General features: G+C 38.9%; 1 protein-coding gene across 2 annotated transcripts in view; it reads left to right on the top strand.

The window, feature by feature from the left end:
* The window catches only part of ATG5 (autophagy related 5), a 140,064-nt gene extending 132,858 nt beyond the window's left edge, over positions 1-7,206 (top strand). For both annotated transcript variants that reach the window (XM_043963010.1, XM_043963012.1), the window contains one exon: positions 4,938-7,206. In XM_043963010.1, the coding sequence (XP_043818945.1) occupies positions 4,938-5,074 (137 nt within the window). In that variant the 3' untranslated portion in view covers positions 5,075-7,206. The remainder of the gene's footprint in view (positions 1-4,937) is intronic.
* The last annotated feature ends 15,519 nt before the right edge of the window (positions 7,207-22,725 follow it).

Here is a 22,725-nt window from a genome sequence, read left to right as displayed (position 1 = left end):
TGTCTAGTGTTTCTTCTACCACAGTTAGAAAAATGAAAACTCTACTAAATGTCTTCCAGTCTTTTTAACTAGTGTTGTTATTCTAAAATTGGCCAGTCATGCACTCTTTTGTTTATGGCATTATGATTTTAAAATAATAGTTTATGGGGCAGCTAGGTGGCACAGTGGATAGAGCAGCTCTGGATTCGGGAGGACCTGAGTTCAAATCAGGCCTCAGACACTTGACACTTACTAGCTGTGTGACCCTGGGCAAGTCACTTAACCCCAATTGCCTCACACCCCCCAAAAAAAAATTAATAGTTTATGTGCTTTTTGTTGATCCTATAACATGCTTGATTCCTCTCACCCTCCCTTTGAATTGTGTATCAAAAATATTCACCAAGTTTAGAAACCCTCTGAGGAGACATTCATTCTTAACAGTTTTTTCTTTGGCCCACCAAATTCTGTCACAGACCAGAGATTGGATATGACGAGCTTGTACGCTTCTCCACTAATAGTTTTCAAAAATACATATTTTAAAACAATTAGCTAAAGAACATAGTCCAGTAATTACCAGGAACCTGAAGTTCATTTTATGGTTTGAGAAATTTCTTTGGCAGAGTACTTCTTTCTGAGTATATAAATTCAGTAATTAATAGTAATCCATTTCTTTTTGGCATTCTGTGGTAGATTGGCTTTTAGTCAGTAAACCAGGGAGCCAGTACTAACTGGCCTCCGTCTAAATCTATCATAAATTTTCCCTCACTGATAATTCTAACCCTAATATAATTTTCCCCACCCAGTCTATTACATTTACATGACTCCTGAGTCCGATAATGAACTCTTAACTCCTTCTGAAGTTATAGTTCATGATAGCCATTTAGCCTAGATGAAAATGACCCATTAGAGGGCTGATAGTTTATCTTTCACACAAAGCTTATGACTGGATTGTATAATAATCAGTCTTCTGCTTTCTTTTCTAAAGGATAACCAAAAAGTGTTAACTACTCGGGTTTTAATTCCTCAATACCATGCATCAGACAGGGAGTCTTTAAAGATACTTTGGCTTGAAGAAAGATTTTGGCGATAAGGAACCCTTAGACCACTATTATTTCCCTTTTTGACTGAGTTATTAATACAAGGAGTGATTCTGAGAATATTAAATATTTCTAAGAAATTCAATATAATGATTGTTTAAAACCGAGAGGAGAACTGAGGTGGAAGTGTTTTAGACTCACTAAAATAAAACCATGGCAATCTAGACCTCTCTTGGAATTAGTCACAGGATTGTAGAAGGTCAAAGCTGAAAGTGGCTTCAAGCATCATCTTGCCTGACTTGGCCTTACTCCTCTTTCCCCGCCCCCCTTCCTTTCACCCCTACTTCAGTAGACACTATTTTGCAAAGAAGAACCTGAAGCTCATGGAGATTGAATGACTTGACCATGGGAACACACTCAATAAGTAAAGGGTTTCACTCCTTGAACCTGGGGCTTCCAAATTAACTGCTGCCTTTTTACTATATACCTCACTGTGCCTTAGACAGTTTTGGATCCTGGAGGATTTGCTGATTGAAACTTTAAAAGTACCTTTTTATTTTAAATGATTTGGACAGAAGCCTTTCACTTACCACCTTGTGACCCAAAGCAATTCATTTGACCTCCCTGGGCCAAAGGTTTTTGGGGTTTTTTTATGAGGAAATTTAATTAAATGGCCTCTGAAGCCATTTCCAGCTCTAGGTCTAATCCTGGGATCTTAAAATGTGATACTAGCTTCCCTGTCTTGCTAAGAGTATACCAAATACAGCTTCACTCTTTCTTGATGACTATTGGTTTTCATTATGAGTATCATTTATGATACTATGCTTTGATATAGACAGTGTTCCAATAACAATATTAAGAATTTCCCCTATACAAAGTTGCTACAGACTGTTGTGCTTTTTTGAATTCTTTCCCTTTTTATCAATTTCTTTTCTCTTCGTTTTGCAATCAGGTTACATCTGTTCATTCATGATGTCTACCTGTCACAATCTCTCTTCGTATCCCTAAGTTACTATTTCTGATCCAGTGTGGTCTTGAAAATTATGTTTATAATAGATGTTAAATAAAATCTTGAGTGTAAGTGAAGCTCTAAGGGGGTTTGTCATTGACTAAAGGTAGTGTGGTACAGTAGTCAGAGTGCAGGACTTGAAATCAGGAAGGACTGGGTTGGAAACCCACCTCTGACTATCTCTGAAGATATAGGCAAGTCCCTTAATCTCTCTAACTTTGGTTTCCTCAACTCTAAATGGAGATGATAATGTCTGTAATACCTACCTCACAGAGTGGTTTGGGGGCTCAAATGAGCTTCATATATAACATAGAGATAAAGTGACTTAAAAAAAAATTATGTAGGGGCAGCTAGGTGTGCGGTGGATAAAGCATCGACCCTGGATTCAGGAGGACCTGAGTTCAAATGTGACCTCAGACACTTGACACTTACTAGCTGTGTGACCCTGGGCAAGTCACTTAACCCTCATTGCCCTGCAAAAAAAAATTTTTTTAAATACTATGTAAACGTCAGGTTTTTCTGTCTCTTGAGATAGCTCCCTACCAAGCTGTCTTTCTTTCTGTCTCTATGGACTTTCTAACAACTACTTTGGCTGGCAGGTACTTTTAAAATTTACTTGCTATTATTGTGCTGGGTTGGGTTTTTTGTTTTTGTTTTCAGATTGTCGAGTTATTATTGAAATACAAAGGCATGCTTTAGGTTGTCTTTTGATAAATAATAGTCTTATCTTTTCTAAGATCTCATAGACTCATAGACTGTTAGAGCTAGAAGGAACCTCAGATGATCTCATCCAATCTTATATTATCACAGAGAAAAAGGAATTCCTGAGGAGGAACATGGTTTGTGTCTAGCATCCCTCTGGTGTAGTATGTCTGTAGCACAGCTAAGATTCAAATGGGGCCTTCTAAATCTAGGTTTGGTGCCCTTTCTATTATACTGTGCTCTACTCAGTCACATTGCTGATGTGAGTTAGAAATGTTAAGAGAAACTTCTTATTGCTATACATGTCCCCTTTGACATGGGAAGTCATTTCACCTCAGTTCAGCCCCAAGATACCATCCATCTCATGTAAATTTATAATATTTTATGCTTCCGTCATTTTAAGAGAATCCATTGTTCCTGAAGTCATTTTATGAATTAACATTTCATCACAGACGTAGTGCCATGGGACAATATGAAGGTGTCTTATTTTATTCTCTCCTCACCTCCTGGCAAATTCCTATGGGTTTATTCTATAATAAGTTGGAAGGAGCTTTAGAGTAGAGGTCTTCCAAATGCATCTGCTTTTATGGTTTCCGTTCAAACTAGGATCCCCTGCTGTAGATTTTAAGATTCAAGAGCCATTGTCTTCTCATATCCACCACCTCATTTGACCCTTTTATGAGATTTCAAAACCATTTTAGGATAAGGAAGATGTTGTCCATATTGTCATTGCTCCTTCATATAAATAGTTAAGTGAATTCTCCCTTCCCTCATTCACATCCTATTCCTGAATGTTTAGGGACTGGGCCTTGTTGATCCTAAAATGAAAGATGATTCAGAAATAGAATCAAGGTGAGAAGTTAAGGGGTTGATATCGCTTGAGTTCTATTACTTTGTGTGTGTGTGTGTGTGTGTGTGTGTGTGTGTGTGTGTGTGTGTGTGTGAGGTCACTGGGGTTAAGTGACTTGCCCAGAGTCACACCGCTAGTAAGTGTTAAGTTTCTGAGGCCGGATTTGAACTCAGGTCCTTCTGACTCCAGGGCCGGTGCTCCATCCACTGCACCACCTAGCTGCCCCTCTATTACATTTTTGTAGTCAGCATCAAGGTATTGGAGCAGTTTCCTAAACAAGGGTTAATTTGGTATAGTGGAAAGCACATTGGCTCTGGAATCAAAAGACCTGGGTTCATGACCTAGATCTACCACTTACTAATATGTTAACATGGACAGATCACTTAAGCTACACTTACCTGGTCTATAAATAGAGATTACCTGCCTACCTGATGAAATTGTTGTGAGAAAGCACAGAATTTTAAAAATTACTAAACAAAATTGTTTTATATTATCTATGATCCTATGTTCCTATATATTTATTCTCCTTTGTCCACATGGCAGAGTGTACTGACTACATAGAGGAAAACTATAAATATCAATATATTTACTGAACACCTTTTAGGGACCAAGCCCTACCAAATGGATAAGGAATGCCAAGGGGTGTTGATATATACATAGATAAATTTAAGTAGTAAGAAAACAGTGGTATATATAAACAAAAGGCATCGGTGACACTCTATTTGAAAAAACAAACTACACACGCATATGTATACATTTCCCATCAATAATCAGAATCCATTTTAGCCCTCAAGTTTCTGTTTTAGGTACTAAGTGCTTCAGCTTTCTCCTTTGTCCGCATGGCAGAGTGTACTGACTGCACAGAGGGAAACTAGAAGTGGGTATCCAAAACATAAAACCGTCATGTGTCAGGACTCCCAAGCAACCCCAGATCCCCGGCTCAGACGCTCAGTTCTAGGTATCTCTTGTTTTGATATTTATAGTAGCAGGTGTTTTTAGGTGTAACTGACACAAATTAGGTCGATGAAGACAATGGTCTATTTTCTTCTCTACGGTTTCATTAACGTCAGTCTTGGTGAGCCTAGTAATTAAGAAAGAACTAATACTTTCACATACAATAACAGAATTTTTATCAGGATTCTTTTTAACCCTCAAGTTTCTGTTTTAAGTAGTATAAGCACTACACCATTTCAACTTTCTCCACGTCCACACTTCCTGCCCTATAGATATGTCATGTTGAAAGATGTAAAAATGCATTTGATTCACTGTTTTCAGAAAGCATTCAGTTGTGTTTATAGGTAAACATTTTGACTGTCCTAATTTTTTTTTAATTATTGTTGTATTTCTTTCTTGGAATTAGATGGGGTAAAGAAGAATCAAATTATGATTCATGGAATTGAACCAATGTTGGAGACACCTTTGCAGTGGCTAAGTGAACATCTGAGCTACCCTGATAATTTTCTTCATATTAGTATCATACCCCAACCAACAGATTGAAGGAGAGACTATTCACCTAAAAAAGAATGAGCATCACCCTTAAACTGGATCAACCAGAGCATGTCAACCTTTTCCTTAAGTCAGGTTTGGTGGAGGCAACCTGACCAGAAAAACCTCCTTGCTGCAATGCAAGCCAGACAGGAACAAGAGATCCCATGGCCAGATAAGGGCAGTTGGGCTGGCCTTACTCTGCATCACCACTGCTTTCCTCCACTGCCGTCATTAAACCTCAGTTGCAACATGAAAGACTTTACAGGACCACTGCAAGTCTTCTGTTTTCTTGTAAAATATAATGAAGCTGAAACTCAGCCTAAGAAGCAGATGGAAATATGTGCCACTCGAATTGTATTTCTGATTAACAAATAAACAAGGGTATTTCCTAATGTGACCATAGTTGAACTTTAGATAGAGAGAGTGGAAACATTGGTTTAATTTTCAAGAGAATTAGACTTAAGAAAGTAAAAAAGAAATTCTGTTATCAATAACTTGCAGTAATTTTTTGTAAAAGACCAGATTACAGTAAACCCATCTTTCCTTAATGAGAATTTCCTATGTTTACAGTATGTATTGGTATGCAAACAATCTTTTAACTTTGATAATGAGCAGTGAGATTTTTAAATAAAACCTCTAAACATGTTTTGTCATTTAATAACATGTACAATTTTGTCGCTTTCAAATATTTTCTGACTTGTACATAGCAGATCACTGTTTATATTGTATGTGTTACCATTCAAACAGGTCTTCAGTGGCATGATGATAGGCTGGGACAACATGTCTGTTAGAGAATTTCTTGCTGCCAATTTTTAAATCTTTATGTGAAAATATTTTCTTTACTTGATAACACCATACAACAATGTTCAAGTTTATCATTACTATTTTATTTATCCCCTTAGGCTGAGTCAGTCACATTTTAGTATGATCAACAAATGCATAGGATACTTGTGCCTGCTGGGAAGCCCATTCTTTTCCAAGCTAGCATTTACACTGTCTCTGACTGTAATGTTTTTAATGTCGTCCCCTGGCAGTCAGTCTGTAAAGTTTAAACATGACATATCCTTCCTTGCAGTAGCTTTCTCTTTACTTTACCAAATATATTCAAAGGTTACTGGCACTCTCTTTCAACATTTTTTGTGCATTACAGACATTTTCTTGTGAACTGTCTTGCTGTGTACAGCTTGTCAACCCATCTGAGTCTGCTAGAACTTGAGCATTGCAGCAGGAATGGTACCAAATTCCATAAGAAAGTGGAAATAGCTCCCATTTTTTAAATGTATCTGAATGTTGATTGGGAGTTCCACTAACACTCGTTGCTCCTCTTTCTTCTTCCTTGTTCATGTCGTCACAGTAGCAGCTGTCTAAACGATAGCAAAATCAGTTGAAGAAAGAGGAAAAAGTTGTACTCTCCCGAGCAGATCTAGTAAGATCCAAAAGCAGAAACAGTGGTGGTGGCATAATGAGCAGAGCAAAACAGCAAATAGATCCTAATTAGCTAATGTAAATGAAGGAGGAAATGATATTAGAGTAAGGGTAGAGAAGAAGACCATTACCCAACTTCATTAAGGATTAAAGGATAAAAAGCCTAAAAGACATCATGGATTTGTCTTTTATCACACACAAGAAAAAGGTTAGTCCAAAGATGAGCATTCACATTAGATGTGTTTATCCTTCTCAGTCTGGGGGTTTTCCCCATAATGTTTTGACAGACTGAGCTTCATGAGCAAAAGGGTCGAAATGCATGGACTCTTTCTAAACCACAGTGAGGAGAGAAAATACTTTGCAGAAAGTGGTGGTGTCATTCTCCACTGATGAGACCAATTTAATATCTTCGACAGTGGCCTCATGTGAGCTTTAAAAAAAAGCCTTACTTAAAGATTTGAAAATAAGTTTTCCCAAGCCTTTTCCCTTTAAAAACAAAAACACACACCACCAATAAAAACAAAACATATTTGGTTTATTATACCAGCAATCTAAATGTGTTGTTCTCTTCTCTAGTCCTGTAATCGTTTGTAAGCCAAGTCTCTGTTGCCCAGTGGTGGAACAAAGACAGAAATTAGTGCTTGACCTAAATATCTATTTTTGTTTCTTTTTATTTGACTATTTAAATTTTATGGTTTATTAAAAAATCAAATAAAGCTGGAGTCTGTCTTTATTGTCTAGAAGTTAAATTGAACATTGCCTCAGCTTTTGGGGGGAGGGAGAGGGAACCACCTCATTTTTACAGACTGTCTATCATAAAATAAAATATTTACAGAAAAATAGGAAAGACATGAGAGAGAAAAATCATAAAACTGTAATTACATAAAAGAATTGTGAAAGACTACAAATCTCAACATGTTTATTTTATAATAGATTTTCCCCCTCCCTTGGCTCCAAAGTCTAGGGAAGCATCAATCAAAAAAAAAAATACTTTGCACTATTATCCCCAGATTATCTTTATTAAATTATGTACCTAATCACTGTACAAAAGAACATTTATTTCTAGAAAGTTGGCGTTGTTGAATGGGAAATGCGCTAAATTGTCGCTCATGGCTTTTAGAGAGGTATGAGCTAAAAGATAATCACATGCTCAGGGGTAGGTGAACCAGGATGGTGAGCAGAGCTTGGGATGTTTAGCTTAGAAAAAATACTTAGGGGTCACATCAAAGAGAAGACTTAAGGGGGCTCTCTTCAAATATTTGAAAGGCTATCATGTGAAAGAGCGATTATTAGACCATCCACGTGGCCCCAGAGGGCAGAGCAGAGAAGTAATAAGTAGAAAATGCAAAGAGGCAGATTTGAGGCTCAGTTTGGAATAGCACCTCTGAATAATTTCTATCCAAAATTGGAATGGAGTGCTTTGGGAGGTGGTGAATTCCCCATCACTGGGGGGGGAGGGGGCGGAGGTGGGGTTCAAGCAAAATCCAGATGCCCACTTGGGGATTTTACAGAAAAGATTCCTGTTTGGGTACAGGTTATACCAACTGACCTTTGAGTTCCTTTCCAACTCTACAGTTAAATGATTTTGATGTGTCTAAAAGCTTTACCTAAAGAGCAAAAACTGCCCTAATTCAACCAATTAGCTCCTTTGTTTTTGTAGTTCAGGGACTTCTACCAATTCATCTCCTAAGTAGTAATGTCTAAAAGTCAGTACATTGACATGTTTAGCAGCTGAATCAAGTAAAGCCCACTAAGGAAGTTGACCAGTGTCACTATTGATTTTATGATATATATGCTAGTTCACTGGAATCCAGACTGGCATTGATCCTTTTCCTAAGAAATGTATGTAATCTGCCAACATTTGCTGCTGAGTGATGGTAAATTTTAATGGTTATCTCCTTGTGGCACATTTATATTTTATATGCTACTTGAGGTAACTTTTCCTTCCTTTCAGTGTTTAGGTGTTTGGTTTATGTGGGTCATGCCAAAGACTGACAGTCTCACTTTTTATTTCTCAAGCTAGTGATATTTTGGGCTGAGGTAAATTGGTTTTCCTGTCAGATATGCCAACATATTAGAAACAAGTACCTGTTGCAAAGTGTGAAACGAAAAAAATTGAGGCAGAAGATACTTAAGCAAGTCTGGGTCTATCTAAAGGGTTTATAATTAAGACAAAGATGAATTAATACTTGTTTAACTTTTCAAGCTTCTTGAAAGTTTAATTTTTTCCAAATTCATACATCTTTTAGACTTTTTTTCTGGATTTAATGATTTCATGGATTTTTTTTTTTGGAGGCAATTGGGGTTAAGTGACTTGCCCAGGGTCATACAGTTCATGTCTGAAATCATATTTGAACTCTGGTCCTCCTGACTCCAGGGAGGGTGCTCTTTCTTCTGTGCCACCTAGCTGCCCCAAGTACCAGTATTTTAAATAAGTCTTAGCTGCATTGACATTTCAACAGGTGGATGGTTGCTTTAAATGATTTAATTTAATAATGAACTTAAATGATAAACATCTACAATGTTCAGTTTTCAAATTCACTTGCTGTTTGTAGTGTAAAAAGCCTTACAAGAAGGCCGTTTTCTATTACCTCTCAAATGTCCCCCCCAATATGTTCCAAAAAATAAATCATACTCTATTTCTAAGATATAGGAGGCATGGTGAGGATAAGGGTGTGTATGATAGTCTTCAGATTAGAGCCATAATTGTATATTTAGGTGGGTAAACCAGAGGGTACTCATATTTAGGATCAGAGAATAGGTCTGCAAGACTGGTAAACAAATCCAGAAGGAGGGGAAATTTTAGAAAGGGGAAATGCAAATCAAAAACAATCTTTATTACAATCGATTAACTTCACATTGTAGTTTCCTTTTTAAAGAGGAAATAGAGAGGGCAGCTAGATGGTGAAGTGGTTAAAGCACCGGCCCTAGATTCGGGAGGATCTGAGTTCAAATCCGGCCTCAGACACTTGACACTTACTAGCTGTGTGACCCTGGGCAAGTCACTTAACCCCCATTGCCTGCACAAAAACAAACAAACAAAAAAAAAAACAACAAAGAAGAAATAGAGCATCAATGGTAAAATTAGTTTTGTTTGGAAAAAAGCCTGATTGATGTAAGAGGGTAGAGGGTGTGTGTGGTGGAAAGCAATACAGCAAAGTACTTTTGGGGACAGATTAGCAGTAACACCCAACTAATGGTCACTTACTCAAATCTTGCTTTAATTCAGCACCCACTGATTACATTAAGGATATTTCCTAAAGTCTGCATTCATTTGAGCTGCAGCCCCAACCACAGCTTCTACCTTTTGTTTCAACAGCAATACTAATTTAAGAAAACCCATAAAACCAGTCTTATCTGACATGAGTTGCTTGGGCCATATATTGGGGGTTTTTTTTTTGGTTTTTTTTGCAGGGCTATGGGGGTTAAGTGACTTGCCCAGGGTCACACAGCTAGTAAGTTTCAAGTGTCTGAGGCCATATTTGAACTCAGGAACTCCTGATTCCAGGGCCAGTGCTTTATCCACTGTGCCACCTAGCCGCCCCCATATATTGTTTCTGACCTTTTCATAGATGAGTAATCTGTGTCTGAATTTTGCCTCTCGGGCTTTATTTCTGAGTAGTGCAAAGCATTTTTAGTAAGAGAGTCATGTTTAGAACAGTAAGCAAGATTGTATAAAGTATAGTAAGGCTTTATCAGAATATCATGAATGTTTCAAGGGAATATCTCACTTTCTCTTATATTTTTAAATTGAGAAATAATCTTTTAAGTGGGGAAAAAAGTATCCTTTTAACTTTTAGGTTTTACACCTTTTGTTGTTAACTGCCTGGTACCATATTATTAGCTACCATATTATTGGTACCATGTTATTGGCTAATTCTAATGAACCTTACTTTAAATTTTAAATGAGTCGGTGGAAGGAGCTATTTACCTGCTTTACACAAATCCTTGAAAGCTATTTGTTTATATCACAACGTCCTTGAAAAATGCTGATGACTCAGGTTGGAGTTGGAAGAGACTTTAGATACCAAATAGTCCAACCATCTACTCAGTGTCAGAATCCTATCTTCAACACCCCTAAAAGGTATTAAAGGCCTCTTTTCAATGCCAAGAAAGGGTATGTTCATTGTTTGAATGTTCATCGTGTTGAGTCAAAATCTATCACCCCATAACTTCTGTCCATTAATCCTCATTCTCTTACCTGAAGCAATACATAATTGTCTTCCCTCTTCCGCATGGCAATCTTTCAGATATTTAAAGGCATCTATCAAGTATTTTCTTCTAGCCAGACATTCTCAGTTCATCCAGCTATTCTCCATAATAGAGTTTCCAGACCCTTCGTGATTCAGTTGGTCTGTTATTACCTCTTGGATTCCCAAATCTAAAGCTATGCTACAAACCTCTCCTGCATTTCCATCATCCTTTGGCATACATCTCTACCTTTATAGTAACTCAAGTTCAACATGTCCAAAAGTGGGCTCATTACTTCTCTCCCATTACTCCCCCAGTGCACAAAACCATCCTTGCACATATGCCTAGCTTTTCTAATTCTGTTGATGGCATGCCTAACCCTCAGACACACAGGCTTAAAACTTTGTGGTCTTCAGTCAGTTGCCAGGTCCTGTTGATTCTACCCTGGCAATACCAGTGAATATGCCCATTACCATTGCAGTCAGTCCTCCCCTTAACTTTTGTAATAAATAACTTCCTATCAGGTCTTCTTGCATTCAATTACTACTCACCAGTCCATCTCTCACACTACTGTCACTGTCTTATCCTGTCACTGCTCTGCTCAGAAACCTGCAATGCCCTAGCCCTACTGCCTATCAAATAAAATCTAATTGTGATGTTCTGATTATATTCCTGATAAAGTATATTTTTGGCATTTTAAGCCTCCCACAATCTGATCTAAACCTACCTTATCTAACACAACCCATTTTCCTTCACACATTCTATATTCCAGCAAATCTGGTCTGCTCAGGATGCCTCATTCTCATCTTTCCTTTTACCATTAACATACTTTTGCTCTTGCTACCCTGTATGTCTGAAATGGACTAACTCTTCCCACTAAAATCCCTTTCTTCAGGCCCAACTCAGATGCTACCTCATCCATGAAGTCCTTCCCACTTATTCCTTCAAATACCTGTCCCCTGTCTGCCCCAAATCCCTTTTTTCAGATTTCTTCTAGTGATTTATCTAGTCTTGTCCTGCAATTGTCACATTCTGCCTTGTATCATTGTTACTGGTATACATGCCTAATTCCCTCAGATTGTGAGTGCCTTAGAGTACAGACTATGTCTTAAGTCATTTGCATACTTAGCCCAGGTCACCCAAGTTAAGTAGCAGAGTCCAGATTCAAATCTTTGACTCCAGGAAAGAAGGAAACAAATATTTACTAAATGCCTACTATGTGCCAGGCACTGCGCTATTTCATTTATTTCATTTAATCTTCACAACAATTCTGGGATATAGATATCATGATCAGCCCCATTTTATAGATGAAGAGACTGAGGCCAACAGAGATTTACCCAGGGTCACACACCAAGTAGTAAGTATCTGTGGCTGATTCTGAACTAAGATCTTCCCAATTCTAGGCCCAGTGTTCTACCCACTGCACCATCCAGTTGCCGCTGAATCCCTAACTCTACTATTTCATGCTTCCTCCTGATGTGAGAGATACTTCTCTTTAAGGACTGATGACAAACAGTAATGTAGTCCTATACAAGAGGCAGTTAACAATCATATAGATGGCTATAGATGATGACTGGAGGCCCAGATGGCATAGCTTTGTGTAGCACATTGGTATATGCAATGAGAAATATTTCCAATTTATCCAGAAATGACACCCACTCCTTGAAACTTTCCTTCCCCTCTCCCTTCCCAATACATTTTCTTTGTTGCTAAGATGTGAAAAGCTAGAATCCCCTATGGAAGAATAATCACAAAGAAAATCCAATGTATATACATTATCAACATGTACTCAAACTAAACACATAAATCAAATCAACAAGTTCTTATTAAGTGCCACTGTGCTAAAAATGGGAATACACAGAAAAGCAAAAGACTATCCCTGTCTTCAGGGAGCTCATAGTCAAATCGGGGAGCCAACATGTAAATAATAATGTATATACCCTCCTTTCTAACCTTCCCATCCACACGCATTCAATAAACCACATCTAATCCCCTATATTTTATGTGGGTCCTGGATAAAATTTATTACCTTGTTAGCAAGCTTTTTTTCCGAGTCCTCAATTATAGGACAGTTCAACCCTTTCAACTTTAAGTTGTTTGTTCTTGCACTGTCCAGTCTTTTCCCTCCTTTCGCCATAATGTTATTGCTATTATCAAGTAATATTAAAAACCCTTCTTAAGCTGATGTACTAGAGTGATCATGCGTCCCAGCAAAACTAAGATTAGAAATAACACCGTAGCCTGGTAATGGAAAATACATCAAATATCCCTAAAGAACATTGCTGTGACCTGGAGGAGGCAACCCAGAGGAACTGAAGAAGAACCGAGTCTAAGGAAGAAGTCAGAAGCCAAGAGCAAGAAAGAATAGGGTCAGTAAGTACTCAAGAAGTCATTGGAAAGTATTGAGAGCAAGAGCACAGATCCAGCCTAGAGGCCTTTGTCCTGAGCACCTAGACAGGACAGTGATTCACCATTTCAGCTGGGGTCTGCCACACCCATAAAAAAAACTCTTAGGAAGCCATGACAGATCAAACTGATGAATGGCTCTCTCAACCTTTGCCTGTGACCCTGACACTTGACACACTGACTACATCAGTAGTCAGTAGTCAGTCAGCAGGTGGCACAGAGTACTGAACTTGGAGTCAGGAAGACCTGACTTCAAAGGCAGACTTGGACTCAAGCTGTGTTTCCCTAGGCAAGTCACTTAATTTCTTTCTGCCTTAGTTTCTTCATCTGTACAATGGGGATAATAATAGCACCCACCTTCCAAGACTGCTGTTTGGATCAAATGAGATATTTGTAAAACCCTTTGCAAACCTTATAGCTGTTATGGGAAATCAAAGGACCTTCTTGAGAAACTAAACCAAAAGACAAACCTAAAGAGATAAGTGGCACCGAATCAGGACTGAGTTAGCTCCAGGACCACCACCCTTCATTCCAATCTCTCCCACCCCTCAGGGAGATAAGATTAGGTGAGGCTGCTGCCTTTGTGGCATGAGGAGGACAGAAATGGCTTGAGAGATCCAGAGCAGCCCCTCACCCAACTTCCCCCAGCCACCACCAGTGGGGGATGGGCCTCCCCCAATAAGGGAACTTTCCACAGTCAGATGATCACCCCCATCAGTCTTCTATAAAAGGATTTCTCTGTCTCCTGCTCAAGGAGATGGGTATCTCAGAGAGCCACACCTCTGTGCCATGACTTCTCCCCATGAGAAGAAGTCTAAGGACTTCTCTCTTGGTTTCCTTTCCCTAGCACCTAAATAAACTATGATTTTATTCTCATTGGATTTGTGTGCAAGAGGGTGTAATTCTTTTTTTTTTTTTTTGTGGGGCAACAAGAGTTATGTGACTTGCCCAGGGTCACGCAGCTAGTAAGTGTCAAGTGTCTGAGGCTGGATTTGAACTCAGGTCCTCCTGAATCTAGGGCGGGTGCTTTATCCACTGTGCCACCTAGCTGCCCCTGGGTGTAATTCTTTAAAGAGGAATCCCTAAGGACCCCTACCCCGAACCCACCCAATTTCCCCATAACAAAGGTCTATCTAAATGCTAGCTATTATTATCATAAATTGGAATATACAGCATTAAGTGCCTGCTCTTCAAGGCACAGCTGGGTACTATAATAATACAAGTGCATGACTCCTGGGCAAGTCACTTCTCAATACCTCCAGACAACTCTGTGTATTGCAGAACAGTTGGGTCTGCCTTGGTAGATGGAGCTTCATCACTAGGAGTTCCCTATACCAATGAAATCAAAGGTTTGGGCCAAAAAACAAACAAACAAAACCCCTTGAACTGAGAGAATGCCAAGTAAAGTCATTAGAAAGGGAGAAATGATGACATTGGTTTAAGACATGTTGAGATTCAGGTGCTGGTAGAAAACTCAGGTAAAAAGGCTATATTTTCTGGTGAAAGAATGGATGTGGGCGGGGCAGCTAGATGGCGCAGTGGATAGAGCACTGGCCCTGGAGTCAGAAGTACCTGAGTTCAAATCCGGCCTCAGACACTTAACACTTACTAGCTGTGTGACCCTGGACAAGTCACTTAACCCTAATTGCCTCACTAAAAACAAAACAAAACAAAACAAACAAACAAAAAAAGAGTGGATGTGGGCTAAGAGATCATCTTGTTTCAATGCTTTCATTTTACAGATGAGGAAACTCAGGCTCAAGTAAAGTGACCTTACCCAAGTTCACAGAGGGTAGTAAGTGCCATTTTCTTATTTGAAGATGATGTTTCTGGATATCCAAAAATAGAAATTGGGCCAGAGCAGAATCTTTCTGCTAATAGACACATCTATGATGAACTAATGGTCAATCACATATTTCAATCAACTGCATTAAAACTTGTTGATTGGGGGGGGGCAGCTAAGTGGAGCAGTGGATAAAACACTGGCCCTGGATTCAGGAGGACCTGAGTTCAAATCTGGCCTCAGACACTTCCTAGTTGTGTGACCCTGGGCAAGTCACTTAACCCCCATTGCCCTGCAAAAATTAAAAAAATTAAAATTAAAAAAAAAAACAACTTGTTGATTGGGGCAGCTAGATGGCACAGTGGATAGAGCGCTGGCCCTGGATTCAGGAGTTCAAATCCAGCCTCAGACACTTAACACTTACTAGCTGTGTGACCCTGGGCAAGTCACTTAACCCCAATTGCCTTACTAAAAAAAACAAAAAACAAAAAAAAAAACTTGTTGATCTAAAGAGCAACAGAATTGGTTGTTGGGTTTATTGGACTGGAACCCAAGGGAGAGGTTAGGGCTGGGATATTTGAAGCTGTGGGAGTGAATAAGATCACTAAAGAAGCTTAAAGAACTAAAGACAGTCACTTAGGAGGTGTTCACATTTAGGGGGAAGAAAGAAAGAGAACAATTAAAGGTGGACACTGTGTTAAATGAGAAGGGGAGTAGTTAATAATGTCACATGCTACAGAGAAGTCCAATCACGAGCTAAGGAAAAGCAGTTGGACTTGAAAATTAGGAAAGAGGTTTTTGTTTTGAGTTAAGTAATAGGGGTGGAAACCGAGTAAGGACTAAGTAGATGGTGGTGAGTAGAAATAAGAAGTGTAGAATATTCTTTCAAGAATGTTAGCAATGAGGGGCGGCTAGGTGGTGCAGTGGATAGAGCACCGGCCCTGGAGTCAGGAGGACCTGAGTTCAAATTCGGCCTCAGACACTTGACACTTACTAGCTGTGTGACACTGGGCAAGTCACTTAACCCCCATTGTCCCGCAAAAAAAAAAAAAAAAAAGAATGTTAGCAATGAAAAGCTTACCATGATCTGGGGGAGTTTGGGTAGTGGTTGTTTTCATTGTTGAAGAACAGAAGATTTGAGGATATTTAGAAGCACTGAAGAAAGCCAGTGAAGAGGAAGACTGGAGAAAGAGATTGAAGATGTAAAAGAGAAAGGGGGATATTTAATAGCTATATAATACTGAACGAGTCATTTCATTGTCCCTGAGCCTCAGATTTCTCCTCTGGAAAATAATAGGGTAGAGAGACATGATCTCTGCTCTTCCAACTCTAAATCCTTTGAGCTAGTATCATGGTTTAGGGTAGATTTAGTATCCTCAGTGACAAAAGAAGTTATGTTTACTTTGTTCACAAAGAGTAGCTCAGTAACCTGGATGTTACTCGACCTTCCATTCTAATTCACCCGAAGGTTTTTATGGCAGTTGAATTGAAACTTAAAGGTTTGCCCTTGACCTCAAAGTGAGATTTGTTGGAGAAAAGACTCTTAACACTATTACCAGGTATTTGAAGTTACAGAATTAAGAAGAAAAACATCTTTTCACAGATGCAAAGTAATTTTAAATGACCCACTATTTAAAAGTGTGTACATACAGAAGAGTTCCAGGGAACTCATGAGAGAAGAGGATCTCCAAATCCTAGAAAAAAAAAAAAAAGAACTGTGGAGTATAGATGCTGAATGAACCATACTATTTCTTTTGTTTTTGGCGCTGTTGGTTTTGTTTTGTTTTGTTTTGTTCTATTTTGAGGTTTTTCATCATTGCTCTGATTTTTTCTCTTATAACAGGACTAATGCAGAAATAGGATTAATGTTATTATGTGTATATATATGTGTGTATAAATATATCTCTCTATATATGTATATAGATATATAGATATAACCTATATCAGATTACCTGCTGTCTAGGGGAGGGGGGAGGGAGGGGAGGGAGGGAGAAAAATCTGAAATTGTAAAGCTTGTATAAACAAAAGTTGAGAACTATCTTTACATGTAACGGAAAAAATAAAATACCTTATATTAAAAAAAAAAAGTGTGTACCATAAATCTTAACCCATTTCAGTGCTAAATGAAGGTATCCACTGCCTTATCAGAAGACATTGGACTTCTGAATTATATCCCTGGATATTTGAAAAGAAGACCAAAGCAGGATGTTTCCCTACCACTATGCACATCAATGATGACCTTCCAATCTATTACATATTTAATCAAATTCATTAAAGCTTGTTGATATAGAGAACAACAAAGAGATTACAGATTGGTCTATCATGTTAAATCTTCTTAGGATCAGTTTTGTGATTAGATTTCTATTCTATCTTCCCTCCAGAAAGCCAGAATAAATATTAGCCCGTGCACTTTCCCCCTGCATCTGTCTATAAAACTCTACCGGCAGAAATGACACACCTGTGAACAAATGACAGAAACCTTAATCATCTATTGCTTCTGGAAAGAGTTGCCAACTCATTTGATTGTCTGTGTTAAGTTGCTGTGACAGTTTTATGGTGAAGCCAATTTGAGGATAGTTAATACTTGGATATAAGGTCTCAAAAAATAAATCAAAGGCAAAGTCTATTATACATGAAAGCAGGATTAACCCTCCCGGAGGAATATCTTTCAGTAGTATTAGTAGCCACATTCAAGATTTTCTTCTACTTGTTTGTGGGTTTTTTCCAGAAAGTAACACTCAAATCAATTGGTTTAGCATCTGGAAACCTGAAGGAAGAGGCTGAGGCTAGGAAGGGAATTCACCACATACCTTAATGGTATCTTTAGACTTCAGGAGATGATTGCACACTAAGAAAGTGCCATGTAACTCAACTTGTTCATTTGATACTACTGGACACCCACAGAGTTCTTGCTACCTTACAGGGACATCACATGTTAAGTGAACAAGAACCAAAAGAAGACACTGCTTCTGCTTTTCTTTTCTTTTTTTTTTTTTTTTAGTGAGGCAATTGGGGTTAAGTGACTTGCCCAGGGTCACACGGCTAGTAAGTGTTAAGTGTCTGAGGCTGGATTTGAACTCAGGTACTCCTGACTCCAGGGCTGGTGCTCAACGCACGGCGCCACCTAGCTGCCCCTCTGCCTCTGCTTTTAAGAGCTGTTAGTATAAAAACAAAACGTCTCAACTGATTAAGTATGTCAAATCAGTCAACCAACAAACACATATTGAGTACCTGCTATGTTGGATATGTATGAGGATATATATCCAACGAATAAAATAATACTGGCCTATATGGAGCTGATACTCTAATGGGGAAGACAAGTACATATAGAAATATATACAGAAATATAAGAACAAATGTAAATATAAAATACAACATAATTGGGGGAAGGGAATAAGCATTTATGTAGTGCCTACTATGTGCTAGACACAGTTCTAGGCACTTTTTTCCCTACAAATATCTCATTTGATCCTCCCAACAATTCTGTGAAGTAGGTGCTATTATTATCCTCATTTTATAGTTAAAGAAGCTCAGCAAACAGGTTAAGTGATTCACAGCTAATAAGTGTCTGAGGTCAAATTTGAACTCAGGTCTTTCTCACTCTGGGCCCACTGTGTTCTATCCACTGTGTCACCAACTGCCGTCAGACACTAATATTTTGTTTCAGCTACAGGCCAGATAGAAAAGTCCCATGGCCCTTAGGGTAGAGCAACAAAGCACAATACTTCTTTAATATCATTCCTTAATGTCACTGATCTTAGAGCTCTTCATCTCAAGGGCCTGGGCTGTCACCATCAGAGCCCGAGGGGAGACAGTAGGAATTATGGTGGTGGTGATGGTGGTGGTGGTTCGATTTGCCTGGCACATGCCACTGCTTCTGACTCTCCCTCAAGAGAAGGTTTGCCTGCCCTGTATTTGGTAAAGTTGGTGGGGCTGGTTCTTTCCTTCACAGAAGTTGCTTCCTGAGATAATGGCTGTGAGGGCTGGTCTGGAAGCAAGAATGGCTGGGGGAAGGGTGCTGCCACTCCCAGAACTCCTATACCCATATCCTTGTTGGTTGCATTTGGTCAGCAGCTCTGATTGACAATAATGATGAATGTGGATCCCCTTTCCAAAATGATTTCTACCCCATACCCTATGCCTATGGGGGCTGGATTGGAAAAAGGTCTGGTAGCTTGGAGCATTGCTCTTTTCAAAGCTCTTGGGCTGTCCCTATTACAGTCTGAAGGGAGATAGATGTATTGTAAAGGCAGGAGTTGGGAAGGAGAGAAAGATACTGAGCCAAGTACTGAATTCTTTAAGAAAAGAATCTGAATGACCCAGAAGGTATTCAACAGCCTCTGTAATTTGGATTGAGTGGAAAATTTTGATTGAGTAGACTCCAAAGTTAGGAGAGCTACCAGCTGCACCAGCAAACAGGGGCCAAGCCCATGCATAGGAAATGGCCTATTTGTAGATAAGTTTCCTGAATTCTTAATCAACTAAGACCTAACTCAATATAGAAAAAAATACATAAGGCCACTCAAAATCAAGTGAAATGTCCAATTACTTTAAGAAAGGTGCTGTACAACATTGTGTGATGATCCGCTGTGATAGACTTAGCTCTTAGGTCTTCTCAGCAATACAATGGTCCAAGACAATTCCAAAGGACTCATGATGGAAAATGCTCTCCACATCCCAAAAAAGAACTATAGAGCCTGAATCCAGATTGAAGCAGACTATTTTTACTTCTTTTGGGTTTTTGTCCTTTTTTAAGGTTTTTCCCTTTTGTTCTGATTCTTCTTTTACAACATTACTAATGTGGAAATATGTTTAATGTGATTGTACATATATAACCTGTATCAGATTGCTTGCCATTTTGGGAAGGGGAGAGAGAAGGGAGGGAGGGAGAAAAATTTGGAGCTCAAAATCTTATAAAAAAACAAAGCTATCTTTACATATAACTGGAAAAAAATACTATTAAGATTTTTTTTTAAAAGGTGCTGTAGCAGCACCTTTAGTGTGGAGTTGTACAATATAAATACAACATACAATCTTACTTACTATATTACAAAAGTATAATATCATCCATTACTTGTACAATCTAAGTATGAAATTATACAATATTACAACGTTATACTATAAGTACAATGTTCCACAAAGCTGGAACACAACAGAAGATACTTGTGAGAAATTCAACTTTTAAGAACTTGTTTCTTCTGTCTTAAAGAGCAAAGCTTGCTTATGCTTGGGCTGGGGTTTATTTGGCCCGGTTGTCTGAGGTCAGAGACAATATTCTTAGTGCTTTTCATAGGGTTTAGAGCTGGATGTGGGCTTAGAGATCATATTGTTTCAATGATCTCATTTTCCAGGTAAGGACATTGAGACCCAAGTAAAGTGACTTGTTCATGGTTCACACGGGTAGTAAGTGTCCCTATCCCAATCCCTGCTCCACTTGAGGACATGGCAAACTCGATCCCTTGTATCTGTGAATGTTGAATCCAACTGCCCTAGCTTGGCTGAAATGGGCTTATCACCTCTGAGAAACAGCTTGAACTACTCGCCCTGGCCTGGAGCTAGACAGAAATCTAAGCACCTGACACATTACTGCTCACTTCATAGAGCAGAGCATAAATGTCTGTTGAAAGCAGCAGGTGTAAATGGGAATAAAGGAAAGAGAATATGTATTAATATAGTATCTACTTTGTGCTAAGTACTGTGCTTTTTACAAGTATTATCTTGTTTGATCCTCAAAATAACACTGTAAGGTAAGTACCATTATTATCCATGTGTTTAAGAAATAGAGGCAGACAGAGGTTAAATGACTTGCCCAGGGTTACATAGCTATTAAGTGTCTGAAGCCATATTTGAATTCAGGCCTTCCCACCTCTAGGCCCAGCACTCTATCCACTAAGCCATCGAGCTGCCTCTGGATATGTGATAAATTGGACAGAAAAGCCAGGTATAAGACAAGGGAACATAGTATCATGGAATTGGAGAGTACCTCAGAGGTCATCGAGTATAACCCACTTCATTTTTTTTTTCTTTTTTTTATATCAAATTTTTTAAACTTTGTGTTCCAACTTCTCTTCCTCCTCTATTCCCACCCCCCACCCACAAGAAATCAAGCAATTCAAAATTAGTTATACATGAGTAGTCATGGAAAAATTCCCATATTAGCTAGTTGTGAGAGAAAATAGTCAAAAACCAAAACCAAAACTTCAGATTAAGGAATTGTCAAAGAGGAAAAGAAAAAAATTTTTTAAAATGTGTTTCCATCTATTTTCAGATACTATCAGTTCTTTCTCTGCAGATGGGCTGCAATCTTCATAAGTCCTTCAGGGTTGTATTGGATCATTGCCTTGCTGAAAATAACCACATGCTTCCCAGCAGATCATCCCCCACTATTGCTGTTATTTTGTATACAGTACATTTCACTCTGCTTCAGTTCATGTAGGTCTTTCCCGGTTTTGCTCATAGTATCCTGTTCATCATAACCTGTATACAGTACCTTAAGCTTGACGGAGAATTTTCTTCATAAAAGCCCAGCAAAGTAGGTACCATACGTTTTGCCATTATAATCAATCATCATAACTATTTCCCTCCATCCCACTCCCTTCCATGACATTTACTCTATCTTCTTTTTACCTATTCCTCCTCAAAAGTGTTTTACTTCTGACTATCCTCTCCCCACCTCAGCACTCCCTTTTTCACCCTTCCTTCCTTATCCTCCTCCCCTCCTACTTTCCTGCAGGGTTAAATAGATTACTCCTCCCAATTGGGTATGAAAGCTATTCCTTCCATGAGCCCACTCAGATGAGATCAAGGTCCCTGAGCTAATTCTGTGTTCTAAATTTTCTTCCTCCCTCCCTCCTCAACCCTCCTAATGAGATCAAACAATTCAATATGTCATACTTGTGCAGTAATGCAGAACATCATCTTCCTTGAAAGTGTTTTGCTTTTTATTGCTTTCTCCCCCACTCTGCTCTTCCAGCCTTCCCTTCTCCCCCACCCCTTATCTCCCTCCCCTCCCTAAGGGCAAAAATATATTACTATACCTACTTGAATATGTATGTTAGTCCTTCTTTGAGCCAATTCTGATGATATTAAGGTTCACTCATTACCCAACTCCTTCCCTCTCTTCTCCCCCCCTCCATAAGCTTTTTTCTTGTTTCCTTCATATGAACTACCTCTCAACCCAGACCATCTCTCCCCTTCTCCCTCACCCAGTCTATTCCTCCTACACCTCAACCCTATTTTAATGATGTCATCATGGGTTAGTTAGGTGGAATAGTGGCCAAAGCACCAGCCCTGGACCCAGGAGGCCCCAAGCTCGAATCCAGCCCCAGACATAAGACACCCCACCCTGTCTGCCCCACAAAGAACAAAACATAAATGCTTTACAGATATCATCTTCCTATGTAGGAATGTAAACAGTTTGATCTTTTAATATCCCTCATGAAGTCTTTTTCCTGTTTACCTTTTTATGTTTCTCCAGGGTCTTGTATTTGAAAGTCAAATTTTCTATTCAGTTCAGGTCTTTTCATCACAAATGTCTGAAAGACCTCTTTCTCATTGAAATTCCATTTTTTCCTCTGAAAGATTATACTCAGTTTTGCTGGGTATGTGATTTTTGGCTGTAGTCCCAGTTCCTTTGCCCTCTGGAACATCATATTCCATGCCCTCCGGTCCTTTAATGTAGAAGCTGCTAGATCTTGCTTTATCCTTATTGGAGCTCCACAGTATTTGAATTCCTTTTTTCTAGCTGCTTGCAGTATTTTCTCCTTGACCTGGGAGTTCTGGAATTTGGCTATAATATTCCTGGAGGTTTTCCTTTTGGGATCTCTTTCAGGAGGTGATTGATGGATTCTTTCAA

Source organism: Dromiciops gliroides, chromosome 4 (genome assembly GCF_019393635.1).
Source record: "Dromiciops gliroides isolate mDroGli1 chromosome 4, mDroGli1.pri, whole genome shotgun sequence".
Classification (NCBI taxonomy): domain Eukaryota; kingdom Metazoa; phylum Chordata; class Mammalia; order Microbiotheria; family Microbiotheriidae; genus Dromiciops; species Dromiciops gliroides.
This window is presented reverse-complemented; position numbering and strand designations above follow the sequence as displayed.